We start from the raw sequence: 25,313 nt of genomic DNA, 5'->3' as shown, positions 1-25,313 counted from the left end.
AACCTACTGGCCCTAGTGAAAGGGTGAATTAGAAAATCCATTTGAATAGTCCTTAAAGTGACAAGGATTCACTGGGGGAAATTTCGGTTGCCTTTTAGAAGAGACCCAAAGGAAATATCCTTGGACCTCAGAGGTTCACTTATGCTACAGAACCTTGTGAAACTATGGTGTATCCTATATGGAAAGATTCACCTAGAGACTATTTTCAGACACCCTTTGGATATCCTATATGTTTACGGAATTACTGATGGGCTTTTTTACCCAGGATGGTTTGGCTTCTCACCTGAGGATAAGAAATGACTTTAGGCAACCTCACTCAGGTCCCTAATCCCTGTGAGAAGAGTTATATGTGTTCTGGGAATTCAGAAAGAGTAGACTTACCCTCTAAAAAGGGAGACAGTGTTCTTTTACCTTTTAAGTTAGCTCAGAATTAAGTCTGACCTGTAGTATGGATCCAGAGGAGAGAGAACCCTTTGTGGGAAAGGGAGAAAATGTGAATGACAGTATCCCCTGGAGCCCTGCTGCTGACTTAGCACCTAACTGAACCCAGAGCAGAAATGCTTCTCAGTGAGAGGGAGAAGGCAAAGGCCTCAATGTCCTTGAAAGTTAATGGATCAGTGTTGCAAAAAAAAAAAGCAAATTTCTCACCTAAATAGAGAGGGGATAACTTCCAGGTGCCTTCAAATCCCTACTCTCTAATATTGAGGAAGCCCCACATACTCTGGGGGGAGCTCCATAAGAACCAGGGTTTCCCTCTGAGAAGGAAAGCTTGATTTTTATTTCATTTTTTGTTTTTCCTATTTTTTCCTATTTCCCTTTTTGTTTTCTTTGTTGTTTTTGTTTGGAGGGAGGCTTTTTGCAAGGAGTGTAAACATGAGAACTTAGTAAAATTATGTTTACATGTCAAATTGCATCTCTATGCACTTGGAAATATAGGAGAATATTTATTTATAAACTACACTACATTGCCTTTTTTTTTTTGGTCAAGGCACTCAGGGTTAAGTGATTTGCCCAAGGTCACCAAGCTAATAAGTGTCAAGTGTCTGAGGTCACATTTGAAACTCAGATCCTCCTGACTCCAGAGCTGGTACTCTATCCACAACGCCACCTTCCTGCCCTACCTTGACTTTTGCTAAACACTTTAGTAGAAGACAATGGGGAAGGCATTCCAAAGGGAAAATATTGAAGCTCCCTAAGTCATTAGAGAGCTATCCAGGATCTGGGACTGTGGACTTTGCCAGACACACTTCAGTAATTTTGCTGAGGGTAGTAAATGAACTGGGGAGAGTATAAGGGTGAAAGTCTACCCTACCCCCCAAGAAGGCTTAGAATTCTCCATTGAGACTATCAATCAATTACCCCCACCCGCAATTAAAGTAATAAGATTGTCTATACTTCAATACCTTTAAAGAGGAGAACTCACCTTTTAGTTCTAAAACCAATTAACCAAAGTATAAACTATATGTAAACAACCCAGTTAATCATTTTAAAAGGTGTGAAGCATTTTGAGCCACTGGATGATATTAAATGATCCTACATGCAAGTGTCTGGGGGTTCATTGAAGAGACTCATACCCAAGAGGGCTTGAATAAAAACAGCAAGCCAGTTTAGAATCAGAGATTCCAATAGCATGCCAGTCAAGGGATGGAGTAATTCCCTGCCAAGCTCTTGAGAAGAAATTACTTGGGACAAGGAAGAACAGATTCTGTCTCTTCCCTCCCCTCAACCAATAGAAGACCTGTGAACTTTGAAAGGCTAGAAAATCTAGACTTCCCATCAATTCCTAGCAGTGTCCCTAGAACATCAGTGACTGAAAGTAGTTTATGCATCAGAAACTGAGGACAAATTAGGCATACTGAGAAAAGGCAGCATCAGAACTCTACAAGGATGCCAGCAGGGATCTATGGGATACTTCATAAGGACCCTACAAAGGGAGAAAAGTACTTCTATCCAAGCAGAAGCCGTGAGTTACCCCTTTGACATGTCTGCTCTCTTTTCTCTTATATGCATTTGTAGAGAGTGTATCTCAAACTTTGGAGGGGATGGGTGGAATTGTTATTATACCTCTTTAGTAAACACCCCAAATACCTGTCCTTATTATACCTCCTCAGTAAACACCCCAAACTGAAAACTGATTGAATCTCATTGGCAAATTGATATCAATTGGATTGAATTGCTCATGAATGCAGTAGGAAACCATCCTATATCCTTCAGGCCTACCTACAGAACCCTGAGTGAAAAAGCATACAGCAGACTTCTATGGAAACAACCTGTCAGCATAAGTGGGAGGTGGGAAAGTAGACTTTGAGCCCACACAGCATCTTAAAATGCTCTTAGGATGATCTGGCTTAGCTAGGTCTCATATGATGCAGTCTTCCTTCTCAGCACCAGGTTCATTTTCTCCCTCAACTGTGTTTTGCTATTTTTTAGGTCAAACTGCTTGTAATCCTCTTTCATCCTTCTACATAACATTCTGCAAATGAATTGGTATGCTAAACCAATATAGGCCTTGGCTGACATATATCTCTAATTAGCAAAAAAAAAAAAAAAGATTTTTTGAAAGGTTGTGCTTAGATTTTTACTGGATTCTTTTTTATCCCTTAATTGTAGTAACTGTTTTTCATTGGTTGAATAGTAAGTCAGTATCATTACTTTTGTCCATTTTTCATTTTTCAGGGTCAACACCTCATAGATAGTCTGGGGATGGAGCAGCTCTAACTGTACATAATGGCTTCTTATCTTTATCCTGTCTTCTAATATTGATCTGACCTTTGCTTTAACTGGGTGATAATAATTTGACTATATAAAGATAGCTAGGTGTTGAGGTCATGAACTGTGCTAGGGTCCTGTGATTGTTCATGGAGAATTCTGAGAGAGCTGGAGTAGAAGAAGGAAATGGAAACAGTTTGACTGTGTGAGATTTATCCTCCATATTAGGAACATGTGGGAAGGTGCTGATACCCAGGCTTTTTCTCCCTAGTTCTTTCACTCAGAGAATCTAGGACAATTAAGTGGTGTGGTCAGTGCCAGTTGGTGAAGACAATGAGGTTGCAGTGTTGAAAAAACTTAGTTTGACGGGAATGTCACCTCAAAAACATTTTTACTTCCCCCAAACTCTGAGTCATAGAAACAGCCGCTGTGTTAACTGCCCCCTCCCTCTCCCCTTCCTGTATCTAAGCAGGAAAGTAATTTCCTAACCTTCCAGTTGTAAGCTTGGCATCAGCCACAATATTTTCACTGGACATGAACTCTTCCTTTTCCTTTGCATTTTCATACCAGATGAAAGAATTTAGCATGCTAACTTGTGTTTGAGTTATTATTTGAGAAAAAGAATCTGAAACCAGAATACATCTATAGTAGGAGATGCATTAATTTCCCTCTCCCCTGGTCAGGAAGCATGCCGGTAGCAGCTGAACACTGGGGTCTCCCTAGATACTCCCAGACCTAGTGGATCTGGCTAAACCTTCACGTCCCTCCAGAAGACTATCTGTGTATTGTGTATGTATGCCTATGTATGTATACAGTGAGCCAAAAAGTCATTGATGAAAAGGTTAGAAGAGAGAGACTGTACCACCAAATACTTTCTTGGGGTCCTTTATCCAAAACATTTTAGTTTGTGCTATACTTGAAGACTTCACCACCATAATGGCAGCTGCACAAGTATGTACTTGTTGCTTCCCCCAATAGAATTTTATTTTATTTTATTTTTAAAGCAATCAGGGTTAAGTAACTTGCTCAAGGTTACACAGCCAGGTGTTTCTGGGTGGGTGCTAAGTGTCTGAGCCCAGATTCGATCCCCAGGTTATCCCAACACTGGAGCCGGTGCTCTTACTCGCTGTGCTACCTGGCCACCCCTCCCTAATAGAATTTTAGCTCCTTGAGAATGGAGACCGTTACATTTTTGTCTTTGTATCTCTGGTGCCTACAGTAGTATCTTACACATAGTAAATACTTCATAAATACTTGTTGATTGATTAATGGTAAAAGATGGCAGGGAGAAGGTAGAGCTGCTCAACAATTATCTTGTTTCTCCAAATACAATGAACTTTAGACTGGAAAAGACATAAAAATATTTAAAAATAGGGACTTAATACCCAAGATAAATAAGAAGAAAGAGAATGCCCCGCTACCTTTAAGTTCAAGGCACCAATTCCAAATTACCTACATCCTAGAATACCAAAAGAACTGGCAGATGGGATTCCTGAGTTTCTGGCAGTTATCTCCTAAAAACTGTGGAAAATAGAAAAGGTCTTGCAGGATTGGAGAAGAGCCAACATTACCTCAATATTCAAAAAGGAGAAAAGAAGAGTCTACAAACTATAGCTTGATTCATATTACTGACAAAATTCTAAAAGATATCATTAGAGGAATGTTAGTAGATACCTAGAAATGGAGGCAACTCTAGTATCTTTGCCAAGAAAACTGAAAAGGGGTTATCAAGATTGGAACATGATTGAAAATGACTTAACAACAATAAAGAAAAGGAGACAATTATCCCCAATGGCCCCAGGCTTCATTAGGAGCAGGTCATGCCAGATAAATCATTTCTCTTTTTTGATGGTCTGTCTCTTCATCTATAAAATGAAGATAATAATGGTACATATATCCCAAGGTTGTTGTGAGAATGAAAAATGAGATGATATAGGTAAAGTGCTTTGCAAACCTTAATGTGACGTATAAATGTCAACTATTATTATTACTAAGCTAGAAGTTCAGAAAAATGTCATAGAAGCATTTGACAAAATCTCCCCATTAATTCTTGTATAAAAGTTGGAGAAATGTGAGACAGAACAATGAAGTAGATTGGTTGATTACATCCAAAGAGTAGACACTAATTTTTCCATGTTAGCTTTGAAGGTCTGCAGTGGAATTTCTCAGGTCACCATTTTGGTTTTGAGCTGTTTAACATTTTTATCCACGTCTTGGATAAAGCCATATATGATCAGATAACACAAAGCTGTGAAAAAAATTTCCACACTGATTAAGAGCTATGATTTAAGATCTTTACAAGTTAGACAATTGGGCTGAACCTGGTAAGATGCAATTTAATAGGGATATGTATGTATATTATGTATATGTGTGTACATATGTGTATATATATATATATATATAAAGACATGGATTCAAAAATACATCTCACAAGTACAAGATAGAGGAGGTATGGCTGACAGCATATCATAGAAAAAAGAGAAGTGAATTGATGAGAAAGGATTTATTATTCATACACAATAATTTATATATAAATAACATATATAATATAGCATGTATTATTTCTTATTACAGTATATATATATATATATATATATATGTTAAACAGACACTATATTAAGCCCTAGGAATACAAAGACAAGGAAAAAAGACAGTCCATACTCTCAAAGTGAAGATCTTAGTGGGGGACCCACTGGGTGAAGACAGCATATAAAAGGAAGCTGGAAAGCATGTGGGGAGGAAGGGGGTATGTATGCAACAGCATGGTCTGGAAGTCTAAAATTATGTGCTGGCCTGGTTCTGGGTAAGATAAGACAAAAACTCACCTATCAGAACCCAGGGTCCAAGGGACAGAGTCTAAGTGCTGGTGGGAGATTGAAGAAGAGGATGGCTAAAGAAAAGGTTGAATGCTTTGGAGGAGTTAATGATTTTAGTAGGCTGCAAGTTCAATGAGTCAACAGCCAAGAAAGCTAATGAAATCTCAAGTTGCCCTAAGAGGTATTGTGTTTGGGACAAGGGAGGTACTGACCCCACTGTAGTCCTGCCTATAAACTCAGATCAGATTTGGGGCACTGCATTCAATTTTTGCTGCCATATTTTCTGAAGGTCATTGATAAACTGGTAAAGGGTCCATAGAAGGGCAATCAAAATAGTGAAGGACCTTCAGTTCTTTCCACATGAAGAATGGTCAAAGAAACTAGAGACATTTTGACTATGGGGGAGAAAATACAGAGGGGACACAATAGTTTTCTTCCAGTATTTGAGGCTCTATGTGGAAGGAAGGTTAAATCTATCTTTCTTGGACCCAGAGGACTGTACTAGCAGCAATGAGTAGAAGTTCCAAGGGGGCAAATGTAGTCTCAATGGAAGAAGAAAATTCTAACAATTAGAACTACCGAAAGTGGAATGGAATACATCAGGAGATAGGGATTTCCACCTCATCGGAGGTTTTCAAATAAAGGCCAGAATTCAGGGATAGAGGACCTTTAGCCTCAAGGCCACATGTGGCCCTCTAGGTCCTCAAGTGCAGCACCTTGACTGAATCCAAACTTCACAGAACAAATCCCCTTAATAAAAAGATTTGTTCTGTAAAACATGGACTTAGTCAAAAGGCCCCACCCAAGGACCCAGAAGGCCACATGTGACCTCGAGGGTGCAGGCTCCCCACCCCTGGGCCAGATGATGACTTATGAGTTGTGTTTTAGAAGAGATTCTTATTAAGAATGCTATCCCAGACAGCCTTGGAGGTCCTTGTAATTACCTTTCTGTAAGTCTGCATCCTATTGTTTTAAAGACTCTTCTAGGGGTGGCCAGGTAGCACAGCGAGTAAGAGCACCAGCTCCAGCGTCAGGAAGACTTGGGGATCGAATCTGGGCTCCAACACTTAGCACCCACCCAGAAACACCTGGCCGTGTAACCTTGAGCAAGTTACTTAACCCCAATTGCTTCGGGGCAGCCAGGTGGCTCAGCGAGTAAGAGCACTGGCTCCAGTGTCATGATGACCTGGATCAAATCCGGGCTCAGATACTTAGCACCACACCCAGAAATAACTGGCCATGTAACCTTGAGCAAGTTACTTAACCCCGATTGCTTTAAAAATTAAAAAAAATAAAGACTCTTCTAGCACGGTGCCTATTCTACCAAAATAGAAAGGCTTCAGGTATAGTCTTGGTAAGAAACCATCTGCTATCTAGGACTAGATAATAGAGAGGCTTATAGTTAGAAGATTGCTCACCAGATGACTTTTTTTAAACCTTAGCTACTCATTCAACAAATACAAATACAAGGTAGCCCTAAGTTTTGTGTGATCTTTTATTATTTCTGTAGGAACAGACATTAGCAGAGTGATGGAAGAGGGAGCAGTAACTGCTAAGAATAATTTCTATGGACAGTCTGTAGGTCTTAATTGACACCTTATTATGTTTAATATGTGCACTTTTCTCAATGACCAACAAATGCATACACTATTGAAGGGAGTGAACCACATCCATATTAACATTCTTGCTATAAATGAAAGGTAAAGTTGTTGATAAGCTTAACAGGGAAATGGAAGAGTGGTTTTGAGATTCTTCTCAGATGGGTAAATAAAGGAGTCAGGGGAGTTGGTTTCATCATCTACCCCCAAAAAAAAAGAAAAAAGAAAGAAATATTATTTTGTGGAACCATTGGCCATCTATCCTTGTAGTGTTCATCATGAATATAAGCCAATAGACATCATGAGAACAATGGCAACTTGTATACCAACATTTTTATGAATGAGCATTTATTATTATATAGCCTATTATGAATATTATTGTGAAATATTGTTGTAGGATATGTAATTCACATTAGGAATGATATCATATTTTATATGTTATGAGTAAGGTTGGATGATGTGATATATGACATGTTAGTCGTGTTTGCAAATGATATACTTGGAGGGTAGTTAACACATCATATGAGAATTTAGGTTGGAAAAATGTCAACAGGCTAGCATATTAAGACACGCCTAATAGGATGAAATTTAATAGTTATAAATATAAAGTCTTACTTCAGCTACCAAAACAACAACAATAGCAACTTCGCCAATGCAGGATGGAAGAGACAGGGCTAGGCAACTGCACAAATCGAAAAAGCTCTTGGGAGCTTAGTGGGCCATAAGCTTAAAATAAAACAACATTGTGACATAGCACCTTCAAAAACAGCTGTCAGGCAATGTTAAAGGCAGAGTGTCTTGGACTAGGAAGGTCTCAATAGAGTCTACCAAGGCCAGACCATGCTTAAGAGTATTATATTCAGTTCTGGATTCCACATTTTAGGAAGAACCATAATAAACTGGGAAATATTCGTTAGAAGACAACCAGAATGATGAAAACCCTCAAGTTCGTTTCATGTGAGGATAGGTTGAAGTCACTGGAAATATTTTGCCTAGAGAAGAAAAGACTTGGAGGGGATGGGACATAATAGCTACAGTGGAAGTAATATCATAGAAAAGAAATTGGGCTTATTCTGCTCGTCCCTAGAAGATAGAGCTGGGCACAATTAGTAGAAGTTTTGGAGAAGCAGATTTAGATTCATTGTGAAGAAAAACTTCCTAATAGATGTTGAAAAAAAATAGAATGAACATTGTGGGCAAAGAGTGAGTTCCCATTCACTAAAAGTTTTCAAGCAGATCATTTGCAGGGATTCTTGATTTGGGGAGAACTTGGTCTAGCTGATCTCAAAGGTCCATTCCAACTCTGCAATTCTGTTATTCTAGGATATTCTCTTTATCTGTTACATAAATATGGGTTTTAAAGATGATAACTTCAAAATGGGCCAGAAGTGATTAGCTAAGCAAGAGTAATATAGATAAACTAGAACAAGGAAGGAGACTCCAGACTATAAAAAGAGAATAATGTGTTTTAAGGGCAAAAAATTAAGTACACCCCAATATAAGTGGACAAAGTTCAGTTTTTTTTTAGATGAATAGACCTCATTAGAGAACTATCCCTCAAGATAGTTCCAGCTCCCGTTGCTCTAATCTTGTGCTCACAAAACAACCTTCCCACCTCTAATTTGTTCTCCTGGGTAAGTCTCCCAGGGACCAGAAAAGGAGTTCCCAGGTCGTATGCCAAGTGTATCCCCCATTGTAAAAGAACAAATTGGCATTCTTGCTTAGAAAGTAGTTTCTTGGGAATATAATTAGCATGGATTAATCCCTAAAGACCGATCATTCTAGAGTGAATTTATTAAAACAAGTTTCTGAAACTACTATGCTAAAGACCAGACCCTAATCTTGGTCACCCCCCCCCCCCACATATGTGAAGTTCATCCTTGAACATCCAACAGATTGGTGGGGGCAGGGGGGAAATGTGTGTGGAGAAGACCCTTCCAAAGAGAAGTGTGACAAGAGTGAATCCACAGGATCAGAAAAAGGAAAAGGGGGGGGGGGGGGGGAGAGGGGGGGGAGGGGGGGAGGAAGGGAGGGAGGAAGGAAGGAAGGAAGGAAGGAAGGAAGGAAGGAAGGAAGAGTGTAGCATGGAAATTTACTTGGATCAGAAAAGCAGTCTAATTGAAGCAAATTCTGGTCATAGAATGTAAGAAGAGAAAAGCAACTAGCATTGCACTGAAGTGGCTTCAAAGAATGCACTTTAAACCTGTAATTAGGGAAGCTGAAGTAGGAGAATGTAACCAATGGGTCTGATTTCACCCAAACTTGGGCTGAGAGGCAATTGAAAATACACAGGCGGTAAAGTGGATGAGAATTGTAAAAACTAGGCTTGTGGATTGAAAGCCAAGGCAAGGCAAACTAAGGAACAACACTGTATACCTTTATAATTAACTTAACTCTAAATTACTTAACTATAACAAGATCCCCACCCATTAGCTTAAACTCTCTTGTGCCCTAAGTCATGTGCAGATAACACACTATAAAGGGGCTAAAGTGGAAAGATGGGGCCAGATTTTATCTTAAAGGTGTTGTCCAGACAGGAAAATTCCCCAAGATTCCTTGAGGAAGTTGGCTGTAATGACCATTGGAACTTGTGAGCATACTCTTGAGTGTTTTAATCACTTTATAACCAACTCCATTCTCAACTGTCTCTCTGACATTTTTTTCTCCTCAGAGGATTGCAGGTTCGCAATTCTCCCCCACACTCCAGTATTTTGGACAGTCATTGAGTGGAGGTCAAGATATCACCCAGGATGGACTTGTGGATGTGGCTGTGGGGGCCAATGGAGAGGTGCTACTGCTCAGGTGAGAATTATGCCAGTTTTCTCTGAGCAATCAAGACACCCTGCCCCTAAGTTCCCTTCTTTCTATTGTCTGTAACCCCCAAAACCACATTTTGTCCTCCAAAACCTCTGTTCTTTCCCCATAGGACCCAGCCAGTACTGAAATTGGAAGTGTCCATGCAAATTACTCCCAAAGAGTTGTTGAGGTCTGTGTTTGAGTGTCGGGAACAAGTGAAAACCAATCAAGAAGCTGGAGTCGCCAGACTCTGTTTCACTACCCGTAAGAATACAGCAGACCGACTAGGTAAGAATTAGTGATAATGTATTATGGTATTAAAATTCAATTCAGCAAATACTAATTAAACACCTGCAGTGTATAAGGTACCGAACTTGGACGGAGGATTCAAAGATGAAAAAGAACCCATTCCTTGTTTTCAAGGATCTTACAATATAATTGGGGTTGGAGGGGGCAGAGATGATACAACACGGGCTGGTAGAAGAGGAAATCTACCCAAACTGCTATAAGAAAAATAAAGAATGAAAGGTCACTTTCATCTGGAAAGATCTGGGAAAGTTCCATAAAGAAGGTGGCTCTTGAAATAAGTCTTGAAAGAACTATTCAAATTCAATAGGTGGAAATGTTGGTGTGTATTTTGTGTAAAAGTTGTGTTTGTTGGTTGTTGTTGTGTTTGTTCTTAATTTTCAAAGAGGACCATCAGGGAAATGATGACATGACTTGGAGCTGACTTTGATTTGAGTGAGGCAGGGCTGTGCAAGGTCACCAGTCTCACTTTCTCCTCCAGAGCCATCTGGGTCCAGTGGCCAGATATTCATCAGGATGACTGGAGGTAGCCCAGGATGCAATGGGAGACCCTGGCCCTTTTAGGCTAAGGCCTTTCAGGTGCTCACTTAGAGTGAGGTAACAGCCATTCTGTGAATAGGCCTCTTTAAGAAGTAAGTAAAGGGATGGCCCCTTTAATTAGAAATAAGAAGAAAAATAATCAAGCTGGGAGGGGAAGACCCTCAGGGTTGCTGTTCCAACCAAGAGAAACAGTTACCATTGACTTTCACTATAAGCCTGGAGGGCCCAAAATACAGACATTAAGTGGTTCAATCTATGAGCTTCAGAGTGAACTGGGTTTAATGTTTCTCCCTCTCCTTCTCCTCTCCAAAGGAAGGTAAAATTTGATGTCCAAAAGTTGCCCACTTAACTTGGGGTTCATTGGCCAGGTTCCTTCCTTTTTTCTTTCTCTCTCTCTCTCTTTCTTTCTTTCTCTCTCTCTCTTTCTTTCTTTCTCTTCCTTCCTTCCTTCCTTTCTTCCTTTCTTTCTTTCTTTCTTCTTTCCTTCCTTCCTTCCTTTCTTTCTTCCTTAACCCGAGTACACTCTGAAGCTCATAGATTGGACCACAAAAGGTCCCTTCCCAAGCTCCCCTTAATGGCTATATTTTGGGGCCTCCTGGCTTGCATAAAGAAAGGCCTCCATGAATACTCCATGAGTAGAAAGAGGACTGAACAAAATTGTGGAATAGCTAAAGATAACTATCCAGTAAGGCTTTCAGCCTTTGCTTGCTTACAAAATCACCCTGATGAAATTGTTCAGTAATTTCCAGTCATGTCCAATGTGGTCTCTTTGTGATGAAGGGTTTTCTTGATGAAGATACTGGAGTGGTCTACCATTTACTTCTCTATTTCTACAGATGAGGAAACTGAGGCAAACAAGGTTGTGACTTGCCCAAGTAACACAGCTAATAAATGTCAGAGGCCAGATTTAAATTCAGGAAGATGAGTGTTCCTGACTTCAGGCAGGGCACTCTATCTACTATGCCTCTTAACTATCCTATCTTGATGAAGATCTGTAGCCAAAACCATGTTCTTTCAGATCAAGAAGAAATTAGAAAGGTATCCTCAGGCATGGTTAGTAAGGTAGGGAAGAGATAAAGAATCATCTGGGGCTCCTCTACACATGAGCTCCCCAAAAGCTACCCAAGGTCAAGGAAATTTGTAGGTAAGAGTCCACTCAAAAATCATAGCTCATGAATGCCCACCCATATGTTTACTTTTACTTGGCCAGCCAGAGAATACATTAGTTTAAAGCAAGACTTTTAATCATATAGCATGACCAAATAAATGAAAATAAAATTTTCTCCCATATGCACAGGGCTCCTACACTCTCACAATTACCACACCACAAGCAGGAGAGGACATGCATTCAGGAAATATGTAATGCATGAAAGTACATACACCTGAGGAATACATATGGCCAAGGAACACATATGGCCAGACACATTCTTTGGGAATACACATGACTGGGGAATTCCTGTCTCCCTCCAGTCCTGGAGCACTCACATTAGTGGGGTCGTCTCTCTGCTGAGAGTTCCAGCTGAATGTCCTGCTTGGCCATTTCTGCTGATCTGCTGCTGCTTTCTGCTAAGCATCTTCACCTGCAACGCAGCGTCATTAATACTGTTCTTGCTGCTGGTTATTTATTTGCTGAGTCCCTTCTTCACTGAGCTGCTGCTATTGCAGATTTTCAGGGGCACCTTAGTGTACAGTGGGAGCTGTTCTCTGCTGCTACCTGCAGGTCTTCAGCTCTGATGAGACTTCAACATAGCAGGAAGAGTGTTTCACTCTCATGTTTATATTCCCAAGACTATCTTTTTTGGAGGAGGGAAGGACAAAGCTATTGGGGTTAAGTGACTTGCCCAAGGTCACACAGCTAGTGTGTCAAGTGTCTGAGGTTGGATTTGAACTCAGGCCCTCCTGATTCCAGGGCTGGTGCTCTCTTCATTTTGCCACCTGACTTCTCCGTCCCAAGACTATCTTTAAATATGGGTGATGTAGTCCTCAGCCAACTAGTTAGAGAAACTTTTTGGCATTTCAAAGTTTGTCCTTTAAACTGCTTTTCTTCAGTGGCTGCTCAGGTAGTTTCTCAATCAGACCTCTGTTACGAGCCAAAAGTTCATTTTTACAGCTATTGTACCCTTGGGTTGAAAACCTAGGTCAAGAACTTTAATCATTTCAAACTGTTGCAAGTATTGCACTTAGAAAAACTGCAAAGGTTCTGGGTGGAGCTGTGGTGAAGACATTACTTTCAACCCTAATATTTTTTCCTGGTTGCCATAGAAGTCACCTCAGGAAAAAGTGCAAAGGGCCAAGTAAAGCTGGTGAGGTTGGTGACCTTCCCACCAACAACCCAAACTGTTTTACTCCATAGACACAAAGGACTTTCTGAAGGAGTTCACATCAGACACTCATCCATCCCTCTCTCCCTCTATTCTCCTCCATAAGAACCCAGGGCTCCACTCACACAGTAAAAAGTAAAAAGCCTGGCTTCAGGAGAGTGGGGACAGATGATCAAAAGGTGTGATGTCCTGGAGTAGATGTTGCTAAGGTAAACATCTACTCACAAGCTGCTCAGATATTTCATTACTGCTTACTTCTCTCCCTAATCACACAGTATATGTGTGTGTATGTGTGCATGCGTGTATGTGGTCCAAGTAGGAACAAGCTGAATAAAATAAGAATTAAATCACTGACCTAAATGTGTTTAATATAATTGTATATGTATAGCCTATCAGATTGCACACCATCTTGGGGAGGGAGGAAATTTTAGAGCTCAAAATCTTAAAAAAGTGAGCGTTGAAAAGTAAAAATAAATAATTTTTTTTAAATAAAAGAAAAAAAGTCACTGACCTATAATGCAACCCAGGGACTCCTCATTCCCCCTTATCTTAATGGAGGAGCTGAGAATCTGACTCTTGTCCTTAATCCTTCTATTCCTACCCAAGGTAAAGTCCAGAGCTCTGTGACATATGACCTAGTTTTGGATCCTGGACGCTCTAATTCTCGAGCCATCTTTGATGAGACAAAGAACCGCAGGAGGAGGCGAAACCTGATCGTTGGCATGGACAGTATCTGTGAAGAAGTGAAGTTACTGTTACCAGTGAGTCCGGGGCTGGATGAGGGTATTCCTCTGCAAAAAACCATAAAGACAAAACTAAGCACCAGTTACCCCTTTCTCTCTCCATGCTGTGCCACCCCAAAAGTGATACTTCTTAAAATGCTCACATCAATTTTTCTGGACTTTTCCCTTGTACTTTCTCTCCTCCCTTCAATTATAATTACTCACGTCCTTGTCTTTCTCCTATCATTGTTGTTGTCGTACCAGCCTCGAGGTCACAAATGGCTCTCTACGTCCTCAAGTGTGACCCTTTGACTGAAATCAAACTTCACAGAACAAATCCTCTTAAAAGGGTGTGCTCTGTAAAACTTGGATTTATTCAAAAGGCCACACCCAAGGACCTAGAAGACCACATTGGCCTCTAGGCTGCAGGCTCCCCAACCCTGTATGTTGTTCAGTTGTTTAATTATGTCTGACTCTTCCTGACCCCATAGACTAGATGTAGCACACTAGGACTTTCTGTCCTCCACTATTTCCTATAGTCTGTCCAAGCTTATGTTCTAGCTTCCATTTACATAGGATAATATATTTAGCCCTGGAATTGATCAAAAATCATCTAATCCAACCCCTTCATTTTACATATAAGGAAATTGAGTCCCAAAGAGTCATAGTGACTTGTCTAAAGCTACACAGTATTAAGTAGCAAAAATGGGATTTGAACCTGGCTCCAAATCTACTGCACTTTCTACTACAGCAAAGTAAAATTCTTTTTAAAAATACATTTTTAATTGATACCTTTTGTATTTTACATTGCTAGAATTTCTTTCAGAGAGAAATCTCATATAACAAATAATACTTTTATAAAGAGAAAAAATCAGCAAAATCAATATTTTGAAATAGTCTGAAAATATATACTATGTATACCATAGCCATGAGTCTGCTTCTGCAAAGGAGAGGGGTGCTAGTAGTGTCTTCTCATATGTCTTCTTTGGATCTGTGCCTTCTAAATTTTTTGTCAAGATTTGTATTCTTTGTCATTTTGCAATATTCACTTCTGATTGTTTTTGTTGTTCTTTCCATTTATATTGTGGTCGTGTGTTCTGTTTTCTTAGTGCTGCTTACTTCAGTTTGCATCAGATTATGTAAATCTTTCTAGGCTTCTCTGTATTCCTCATATTTATCATTTCTTATAGCACAGCAATATTCTGTGACATTAACATGTCACTATTTGTGTATCTATTTGCCAACCTATGGGCATCTACTTTGTTTCTGAATCTTTGCAATTGTAATTTTGAAATTCTCCCTGATGATCTCCACTCTTTGCCTTTCTTACTGCTGTTTATCCTTGGTATAAATTTTAGTTCTTTCAGCACTATCTTTTCTCCCAGATTTTTCACTCTACTTTGGCCTCATTTGTGGAAACAAAAATTAGCATTATACATTTTTACAAAAGTATATATAACACTGGTCTTCTCCTCAAGGTGAATCTTCGTATCTTTGGTATTCCAGTCTTTGTATCCCAAGTGCCGATCAAAGGGACTTGTATTTAGTAGATGTTTGTGGGACTTGAAACCAATGCAGTGGGACAACATGACCAGATTCTCTAATGCCAATTCTCCCTCAGGATTGTGTAGAGGACTCAGTGACTCCCATCATCCTAAGCCTCAACTTCTCACTGGTGGGACAGCCCATTGCCTCAGCTGGGAACCTCCGACCTGTTCTATCAGTGAATGCTCCAAGGCTCTTCACAGAAGCTGTGAGTCCTGGGGCAGTGCTGCTGGGGTCTGGGGCGGGGCAGAGCAGAGATCTGGGGAATAGAAGCTTTGATCTCAGCCTGGGATGCACCAGGATGCAGGATTCCTTTCTGTTGCAGCTTCCCTTTGAGAAGAACTGTGGCAATGATAGTATTTGTCAAGATGATCTTAGTATCACCTTTAGTTTCCTGAGGTAAGAGATATTACTAGTCTTATTCTTTGTTCTCCCTAAAATCTGCTCTGTTTCAAATATCCAGGCACTGTACAGCTTTAGCATTATTATTTTCTTTTTGTGTCATAAATATTTATTTTGTACTTCAATGAAAACAATGACTAACCAGATGAATTTTGTAGTGAACTGCTAAATAAGAGAACTGATTATATTTCATTAGCAGGAGATTCGTGACCTTAATCATCCTCATACTTGCATTTCACTTATAAACTTTAACAATTTAGGACATCACAAATGATCGAACATTTTCCAAGATCTTTTTGGTCTTTTTTTCTCCTGATCATATTCCTCTAGATCCGGGTTTGTAATGTTTACTTGAAACAAGCCTGCTGAAACCACCCAAAGCTTTCTTTCAATTGTTTGTTAAACCCTTGAGCAGTACTTGGTCTTGCACGATTTTTAAATGTGTATTGATTATCATCTCATCTTCTTCCCCAATCAAACCTTGATCTTGTTTTTGCTTTTTCCATACACTTACATAAGGGCAAATGTAAATCTCTGTAAATCTGAATAGTTTTGACCGGCGTCTACTCGCGTATTGGGGTTCCTCTACTCCCAATATGATATTTTGGCGCCCTCTAGGGGACGATGTATATTTCTTTTTCCAGACCAAGGAAATAGCAGTGTATTCTGGAGATTCCCTTAGAAGCAGTTTTGTGAAAATACTATTAAAAGAAAACAAACAAACAAAAAAGTAGTAGTCTTGTGGCGGGCTGTGAGGCTGCTGATATCTTAACTGTCTTGAAAAGGGGCTGTTTTGTTTCTCAATGTAATCTCTTTCCTGTTGGCTTTAAGTTTTCTCTTTATAAGACTTTTGGGAATATAGATGGTTTTGAATTGTTAATTTCTACAATTCTACTATAGTCAAAAGATTGTGTGGTTGTTGATCATCTTTCAGTAATAGTTTCTTTAGGTTCAACATAAATGGCACGTAGCTCTTTCTGGAACTGTGGAGCTGTCAATAGTGGCTTCTTCATGTTGTTCTCTTTGCACTTTCCATAACACTGGATTTCAAATTTGTTTCTTCCTCCTTGTCTGAAGTTAAATAAGCATAAATATTACTTGATGAGGGTAACTTGGATTTGTATAAATAGTCTTTCATTTCTGGTTGGACTTCAAAATTCTGGACACATGGTATGACTATTGGCTCAGGTTTTTCCTTCACAGTCACTTTATATATGTTAATATGTTCTTTTTTTGTTTCCAGAGGCTTGGTTTTCAAAGTAGCTTTTGAATGGTCTATTTTCAGTCTTTTATAGCAGCCATATAGGTCTCCTTTTTGAAACCAGTTTTTTCTACTTGTGGCAGTTGCATTAAATTATGGTCTTTTCAGAGCGCTAGATGGCACAGTAGATAGGGCAATGGCCCTGGGGTCTGGAGTACCTGAGTTCAAATCTAGCCTTAGACATTTGACACTTTCTAGCTGTGTGACCCTGGGCAAGTCATTTAACCCTGGTTGCCTCATCCCCCCACCCCCAAATTATGGTCTTTTCATTCCCTTTTTAACACTAGTTTCATTATGCTTTCTGGTGAATTGTTAAGTAGGAATTCTTGATTACTTTTTCTCAAAGGTTTTACTTTTGTTAGACATTGTTTTCCAACTCTTTCTCTAGAGTATTGCCTTTCATCTTCTCTCACCAGTGATGGTCTTATTTTAATATTATGCAAGGTAAAATATTCCCTTTCCAATTTTGTGGTTAGTTTTATATTTCTTCTATATATTTCATCAATAACCTCTTGTGACATATTACTTGGAAAAGTTTTGTAATTTTGCTTTTCTGAAGGCTTTTCTAGGAATTGATTTAGTCTTCTCAGAGCTGAGCTTAAATGGTGTTAGTAAGGTAAAATTGACAGGCTTTGGCAACAGACTGGATACTGGGGACAGGGTGAGTGAATAGAGTTGAGGATAGCACTTAGAATGCAAGCCTGGGTGACTGGGAAGATGGCACTTTTCTCCAACACTGCACAAAAATGCTTTCGATCAGATGATTGAGAGGTTAAGATGACAGGCTGGGCCTTCAAGTTTACATTCTCACTGAGAGAGAGAATACACTTATTAATACACTTAAAGTGGTAGCTAGAGAAGGTCACTTTGGTCTGGAAAGTATTTGGAATGGCAAGCGGGGCCACAAATAGATTACAACATCCTTCCAGGAACACTAACAGAGTGGATTTGATCAAGGCTCCAAAACTAGAGGGTAGGGAGGTACAAAGGGAGGCTTGGTGGAAAGGCATTTGGCGTAACTTCCAAGAAGATAGGCAGGGACTGGAGAGTGAGGTAAAGCATGATTTCAGCCCTAACCTGGACAGCAAGGATCTAGAATCTAAGTTCTGGAGACGAGAGAATTCAAACCTTCAAGATCTGCCTGCCTCAGGTCTCTTCCTTCTCCAGTCCATCCTCCATTCAGCCACCAAAGTGATTTTCCTAAAGTACAAGTCTGACCATGTCACCTCCCTACTTTAAAAAATTCCAATTTAGCCTATATACACATTGTTTGTGCATAGTTGTTTTTCATGTTGTCTTCCCCTAAGTTCTTAATTACTGACTGCCTCCCTCATTTCCCTTGAAGCTTACAGATCCTGGTGGTTGGAAGCTTCCAAGAGCTAAATGTGACAGTGACAGTGAGGAACCAGGGTGAAGATTCCTATGGGACCTTGATGACTTTCTTATATCCCCCAGGACTGTCATTTAAAGGAGTATCAGAGATTCGGGTAACTCAACTCTTAGTGTCAGTACTGTCCAGTTTTTGCCCTCTCCAGAGATATCTGTCTCTGTGTTAACTCAGTTGCCTCTGCTTTCCTTCCCTCCCACAGAATCAGCCACGGTATCGTTCCATGAGTGTGGACTGTAAGTTTGAAACATCTGAGAGTAAGAGTGAACCAACCAACCAGTGTCTCATTAGTCACCCCATCTTTCGGGAAGGAAGTGAGGTCAGCAATACCACCTTCCTCTCCTTCTCCTTTCCCCCTTTTTCCTTCACTCCTTCCCTTTCAGTCTCTTCTCACTTTCTTCTTCTCTCCCTACTCAGGTCAGTTTTAATGCAACATTTTATGTCTCCCCTGTGGCTTCCCTTGGAAACAAAATGGTCTTCAAGGCAAATGTGGTCAGGTGAGATCAATGTCCTTTGACGAAAAACCCTACCTCTTGTTGATGGTAGGATTCCACACTGTGCCCCTTGGATGTCCTTGGGCAAACAAATCTTCCCCGTAGCCTCATCTGGATGGACCTCCCTCTCTTCTCTCTAGTGAAAATAATGCACGTCCCACCAACAAGACTTCCTTCCAGTTGGAGTTACCAGTGAAATATGCTATCTACCCAGTGATCAGCAGGTACCAACTCCCTTCACTCCACTCCCCCAGAGGGCTGCTAATGCAGTTGGCCTTCCTACCACGCTCAGATTGGTCCATAGTCGTAGTTTTGTCTGACTGTATGTGCTACAAGTGTTTATGTCCCAGACACTACTAGCATTTCATACTCAGGTTAATGATTATCTCCCTGTCTTTTACTTTTACTGCTTCTTTACCCCATGGTCTCTGAATTCTTCATCCTAGAAGAGGTAGTGTGGTGTGATGGAATGGATGCTGGCTTCCTAACTAAAAGATCTGGATTTAAATAATGGCTCTGTCATTTAACTACTTGTGTTACCTTGGGCAAGTCACTCAACTTCTCTGCCACTGCATTTCCTTGTTTCTAAAACAATGGAACTGAGTTAGATGACCTACAACTTCCAGTTTTAAATCTCTAATGTTATATTCTCTTTCTTGCCCATCACCTACCTATCTCTTTATTCCCCTCTGGCATTCCAACTGAGGTTGGGTTCTACACTGCCAGTTCATTCATCCAGTCAACACATATTTATATACAGTTTAAGGTACTATAGACAAATAGATTAGTGGTTAAGAAACAGCCTATGCCTTTCAGGGCTTAAAATCTAGTGGCACTGCTTCTAATCTTGTATCATCTTCCATCTTTTTTCCATCAGCCATGAAGAGTCTACAAAATATTTCAACTTCTCAGACTCAGAGGAGAAGAATAGCCCTGGTTTGAAGCACATATACCGAGTAGGGGAATGGTGTAGAAGGCCATGACATCTGGGAAGAGTTGTAATTAGGAATTCTAACACCTGGGACAAATGCAATTGAGCCTGGAGAGGTTGGAGGGAGGGGTGTAGCGAGGAGGCATAACTTTAAAGGTATGATCACTACTGTGAATGGTTGATGTAAACTGGAGAAAGGTCATTCTGTTCAACTGGAGAATAAAGAACTGACAGGAACAGGGTTTTTGAAGGGAGTAGATGTTGGAGTGACTCAGAAGATGGAGAGTGAATTTCTTGGGAGAATGGCCTAGAGGTACACAGATGAAGCAGCAGGAATCTGGACAAGAAAGAGTAATTTTTAAAGGGGGTGATTGCTGAGTGATGAAAGTAGAAGGAGGGTCTAAAGATGGCAGTGGAGAACAAGGAGTATGCCAATTCTTCATCTTGGCTGGGTGTGCTAAGTGATGTGAGAAAATGAGCAACCAGCCTTAGAAATGGTGCCAAGAGGTAGGATGTATTCAGGGGAAAACCAGGTTTCAGTGAAAATTAGAAGAGGGAAAAACTGAGGAAAAGATATAAGATGGAAGGAATTTTGGCAACAGCTAATCATTCTAGAGTACACAATGAAAAAGAGGGCAGAGGAAGAAAGGATAGAGTGGGGCAGGAGTGGGAGAGAGTTGGTTTAGAGGATCAGAGCTGGATTGGATAGGAATTAGAATAAAAGGTAACAGGGGAAAGGGATTTTGAAAGTGGAAGGAAGTAGAGACAGTTCAACTTTTGGTACAACCTCTGGAAAAAGGAGTGCCTGTCCTTTTCCCCTCTCCTCTCCTGACTTTTACCGTCATTAACTTTATTCCCTTGCCCCCTCCTGGGGCCACCTACTTCCCCCACACTAATCCCTGTAGCAGAACGAACTGGCAGATAATCAAGGTTCAAGCAAGGAGGTCTCCAGACAATAGGAAAAAAGCAAACAGCAATTTCCCTCACTCCAATCTGATGGCATATAGGACAAAGCCCAAATTGCCCTACCCTAGTTACAGTTCTGCACCTGGGTCCTGAGGTCTTGGAAATGAGGGAATAGTTGTCTTCCTAAAGGCAATACTACTTGATTTTTAGAAAAGAGCATATAAGAGAACATAGAAACTAAACATTGAAATCCATACCCTCTCTGTAAAGGTGAACAACCTAGGTCAACGGGATCTCCCCATCAAAATTTACTTCTGGGTCCCAGTTAAGTTGAACAAGGAAAACGTTTGGGAGAATGCTACCGTCATCCACCCCCAGGTATTCATATTCCCACATTTTTACCGATATATTCCTGGGTCAAATGTGAAACTCTCCCTCTTTGTTCTTGCATCTTGGAAATTTACACTATCTCTCAGACTTCTCTTGGATAAAATTCCAGACTCTCTTTCAGAGCTAACTCAGCATTTCCCATTTTAACCTCATCCTTGACAGTCTCTCTCTTTCCTCAGAATCTCTCATGTATCTCAGAAATAAAAGCTCCCAATCAGTCTGACTTCCTGGCACAGCTTCAGAAAACTTCAGTAGTGGTAAGAGGGGACGAAAACTCTGGGGATACCTACATGTCAGAGTTAGAGAAGACCTGTTGTTAAAGTCAGATGCTCTTATACCATATCAGAGCCAGTTACCTGATTTAGTTAGCTGGATTCAACTGCCACTTTTGTGACCTTGGGAAAATCACTTAACTTCCCCCAGCCTCAGTTTCCTCATCCATAAATTGGGAATAATGATGCCTACCTCACGGGGTTGTGAGGATCAAATGAGATGGTATCAATAAGACACTTTGTGAATATTCAAGTGCTACCTAAATGTTGGCTGCTGTTATTGTTGTTAGAGCATTTTATTGTATTTTCTGATCTGTTAGCTTCTTTCTTTCTCATCTATCACTCTTTCTTCCTTCTAGAATTGCTCCATTGCTGTCTGCCAGAAAATTCGCTGTGACATCCCCATCTTTAACGTTCATGAGGAATTGAACTTCACCATCAAAGGCAACCTGAGCTTTGGCTGGGTCAAGCAGGTATGTAGACATATGATGAGAGGCTCCCATTTCAATATATCTAATTCCTGTGTGGTCAGAACAGCTGACCATGCAAGAATTATATATGTTCCCTATTCTTTGTCTAAACTTAAAGAACACCTTGTTTTAATCCTTCCCCCAACACACTCCCTTTTCCCCCCACAGACAAAGCGGAACGACCTATTGGTTGCAAGCGTGGCTGAAATAACTTTTAATGAGTCCATATACGCCTTACTTCCAGGACAAATGTTTATTAGAGCCCAGGTAACTTGTGTTTATAGGAACTATCTGTACACACATGGGATTATAGGATCCTAGACTTGGAACTGAAAAGGACCTTATAAATCATGTAGTCCGGTCTCTTCTTTAAAAAGATAAGGGGGCGGCCAGGTGGCTCAGCGAGTAAGAGCACTGGTTCCAGTGTTGGGACGACCTGGAGATCGAATCCCGGGCTCAGACACTTAGCACCACACCCAGAAATAACTGGCCATGTAACCTTGAGCAAGTTACTTAACCCCAATTGCTTAAAAAAAAAAAAAGATAAGAAGGACATCTAGGTGGCACAGTGAATAGAACACTACCCTTGGAGTCAGAAGGACCTGAGTTCAAATGCGACCTCAAACACTTAACACAAAAAACTAGCCATGTGACCTCGGGCAAGTCACTTAACCCCAATTGCCCTGCCTTTGCCCCTCCAAAAAGAAAAGGGCAAAAATAAATAAAAATTTTAAAAATTAAAAAATTAAAAGATGAGAAAACTGAGGTCCAGAGAAGTTAAGTGACTTGTTCAACATACAAGCAGCAGGGCCAGAATTTGAACTCGGGTCCTCCAGTTCCCATTCTAGCACTCAAGCACTACCCTGTGTAGCAGAGTACAAATATTCTTAGACAGGAGTGGAATCTGGGTTTGGGAAGAGCCCAGTCTATGGGGCAATGCTCCCAGATGCATTTTGTACAAATTGGGTTTTTATTGTTTTTTAGGAATCCAAAAAAGAGGGGTTTTGTGTTGGATTAGTTAAGTAGCTTGGATTCAAGGGGAATAAAGTTCCAGTAAGAAAACCCAGAACTTAAATAAGGAAGTCCCAAGTTCTGAATTGAAACAGATTTAGGAAAAGGGGGGTAAAAAAGTCAATATGATTACTTTTGTTCATTGGAATTTCTTTTCTTTCAATGTCACCTCTTACCAACCAACCTCCAGGCAGAGACGAAAGTTGAACGATATGAAGTTTATTCTCCTGTTCCCCTCATTGTGGGCAGCAGCATTGGGGGGCTGGTGCTCTTAGCACTGATCACAGCTGGACTATACAAGGTGAAATCCCTTACCCCACCATTTATCTCCAACATTGTTCTCAGACTGAAAGATTTTCTTCCTTTTGAGCCTCTTTCTTTAAATAATTTTATTGATTAGAATTTGTTTTCAACATATCACACAAACCCTCAGAATACTCCTCATTGAATATATCATAATAAATAGCTCTTTCCCCCCAAAAAAACAGTTGTAGCACTTAGGGGAAGTCTCTAATTCTCACATGGGTACCCTAGAATCAAACTATTTTATGAGTATGGATCACCTTAAGACCGTAGCTCATAAGCCCTACTAAAGTGGGGGAGTGATTTTTGCTAGTCAACCAAAGGACACCATTCATTCAAATCATAGGCAACTAATGAAAGAGTATGGTAAGAAAGTAGCAATAAAACATTTTCCTCATGAATTGGAGGCACAATCTCACAAATGGATCAGTGGGAGGAAAATGGAAGAGGTATAGAAAGACAGCACACGTGTAGAGAGGCATGCACTGAGGGAAAATCTATAGCAAAGACTTCGTAAAGAAGCAACTCATAGTTTTGATGCAACAAGACCTACCATTGTTTCTTGTGACGCTATTTTGCTGTTCCCACTTGGGCCTGCTCTCTGCTGGTCTTGAGTGACATGTGATTTTTCCCTAAAGTTGTTTTCTCCAGGATTCAAAGGGTTTTTGCTGGTTGATGACAAGTGTGGCTTTAAGGACTGACAGAAGTTGCAAAGGATCTATTCCAGGGATGGGGAACCTGCGGCCTTGAGGCCACATGCGGCTTTCTTAGGTCCTTGGTTGCAGCCTTTTGACTGAGTCCAGGTTTTACAGAATCAATCTTTTTATTAAGGCGATTTATTCTGTGAAGTTTTGATTCAGTCCAAGGGCTACACTTGAGGACTTAGAGGGCCACATGTGACCTTGAGGCCACAGGTTCCCCATCCCTGGTCTATTTTGTCCCCAACTTCCCTTACCTATTCTTGTCCAATAACAGATGCTGTCACATACTCTTTTGGGGAGTTTCTTTTTACCAAAGCTACTTCCTTTATCCTTAATTAGGTTCACAATTGGTTAAAAAAGCTTGTATTGAATGTTGCTGTAATTAGTCCATGTCAAGAAAACGGGAATGAAGGAAATCAAGAATCAGCTGAAAATATACACTATTTAAATTAAAGCTAGATCTGAGCAGTTATGATTTAATTAGCAACTTTTCGTCTAATGTTAATGCCACAAAATAGCAGAGAAATAGGGGCTATCTGGATCTGAAGGTCATTATGTTGCCCCTAATATGTTGTATATTATAGTATATTATAATAATATACTAATTATATTAGTAATATACTAATGCATTATTGTAATAGTATATGACTGACTAAATCTCTAGCCTTCAGTTTCAAAGAAGACAAAAGCAGGGAAGATAAAGCAATAACCTACAAGAAAGTCATACCTTGAACTGGCCTCATTAGAGGAGATAGGTGTGGCCTAGAAGGATTCAGCTCCAAACCCTTCCAAAAAGGAGCAGAGACTAGAAAGAAGCAATTACCAGTGGCCCACCATTACCTCTGACAGCAACAACACCTACTGGTGACAGTTGCATAGGTTGCCATGGATGGCTATTTCATCAAGTGCTCACACTATCGGAGATTGGTTTCTCTGGACTGAGCTAGACTGGTCCTGAGAAAACACGATTAGTCTGTGGTTAGGACCATACTCAAAGCCTTTCAAGTATGGTAGAATTTACAAGAGTTAGCATTAATATTCAAGAATCCAGGCTCAGGGGCAACTAGGTGGCACAGTGAATAGAGCACTGAGTTCAAATCCAGCCTCAGACACTTAACACTTACTAGCCGTATGACTTTGGGCAAGTCACTCAACCCCAATTGTCCTGCCTTCCCCCCTCCAAAAAGCAAAAAAAAAAAAACCAAAACAAAACCCAAACCCAGTCTTACTTTCTTGCTACAATGAAGCATCATAGTAAGACTTAAGTGAGTTCATTTATCCCTTTGGAATCTATCATGGAATAAGATGCTGTACTGGAAGATAGTGGTCTGAGTTCATTTTCCACCAGACAGATAAATCATCTTCCCAAGTGTTGTTGAATAAAAAAAAATATTTTCCTTAGTTCTTTATGTTCTTGGTTAGTATCATCAAT

At 40.3% G+C, this 25,313-nt stretch overlaps 1 protein-coding gene across 8 annotated transcripts in view; it reads left to right on the top strand.

Moving 5' to 3' along the window:
• LOC138158899 (integrin alpha-M-like) overlaps positions 1-25,313 on the top strand; it is a 69,562-nt gene that overhangs the window by 38,956 nt on the left and 5,293 nt on the right. For all 8 annotated transcript variants that reach the window (XR_011167763.1, XM_069085218.1, XM_069085217.1 and 5 more), the window contains 15 exons: positions 9,795-9,925; positions 10,050-10,207; positions 13,693-13,847; positions 15,430-15,561; positions 15,679-15,752; positions 18,362-18,503; positions 18,606-18,722; positions 18,821-18,900; positions 19,038-19,121; positions 19,775-19,853; positions 21,005-21,112; positions 21,304-21,381; positions 21,756-21,869; positions 22,035-22,133; positions 23,068-23,178. Coding sequence is in view for 7 of the 8 variants with exons in the window: in XM_069085218.1 (XP_068941319.1) it covers positions 9,795-9,925; positions 10,050-10,207; positions 13,693-13,847; positions 15,430-15,561; positions 15,679-15,752; positions 18,362-18,503; positions 18,606-18,722; positions 18,821-18,900; positions 19,038-19,121; positions 19,775-19,853; positions 21,005-21,112; positions 21,304-21,381; positions 21,756-21,869; positions 22,035-22,133; positions 23,068-23,178 (1,662 nt within the window). In the remaining variant the exon portion in view is untranslated. The remainder of the gene's footprint in view (positions 1-9,794; positions 9,926-10,049; positions 10,208-13,692; positions 13,848-15,429; positions 15,562-15,678; positions 15,753-18,361; positions 18,504-18,605; positions 18,723-18,820; positions 18,901-19,037; positions 19,122-19,774; positions 19,854-21,004; positions 21,113-21,303; positions 21,382-21,755; positions 21,870-22,034; positions 22,134-23,067; positions 23,179-25,313) is intronic.

Source organism: Petaurus breviceps, unplaced genomic scaffold, assembly GCF_028583685.1.
Source record: "Petaurus breviceps papuanus isolate PSGF00001 unplaced genomic scaffold, PetGlider_PUasm1.0 175, whole genome shotgun sequence".
NCBI lineage: Eukaryota > Metazoa > Chordata > Mammalia > Diprotodontia > Petauridae > Petaurus > Petaurus breviceps.
This window is presented reverse-complemented; position numbering and strand designations above follow the sequence as displayed.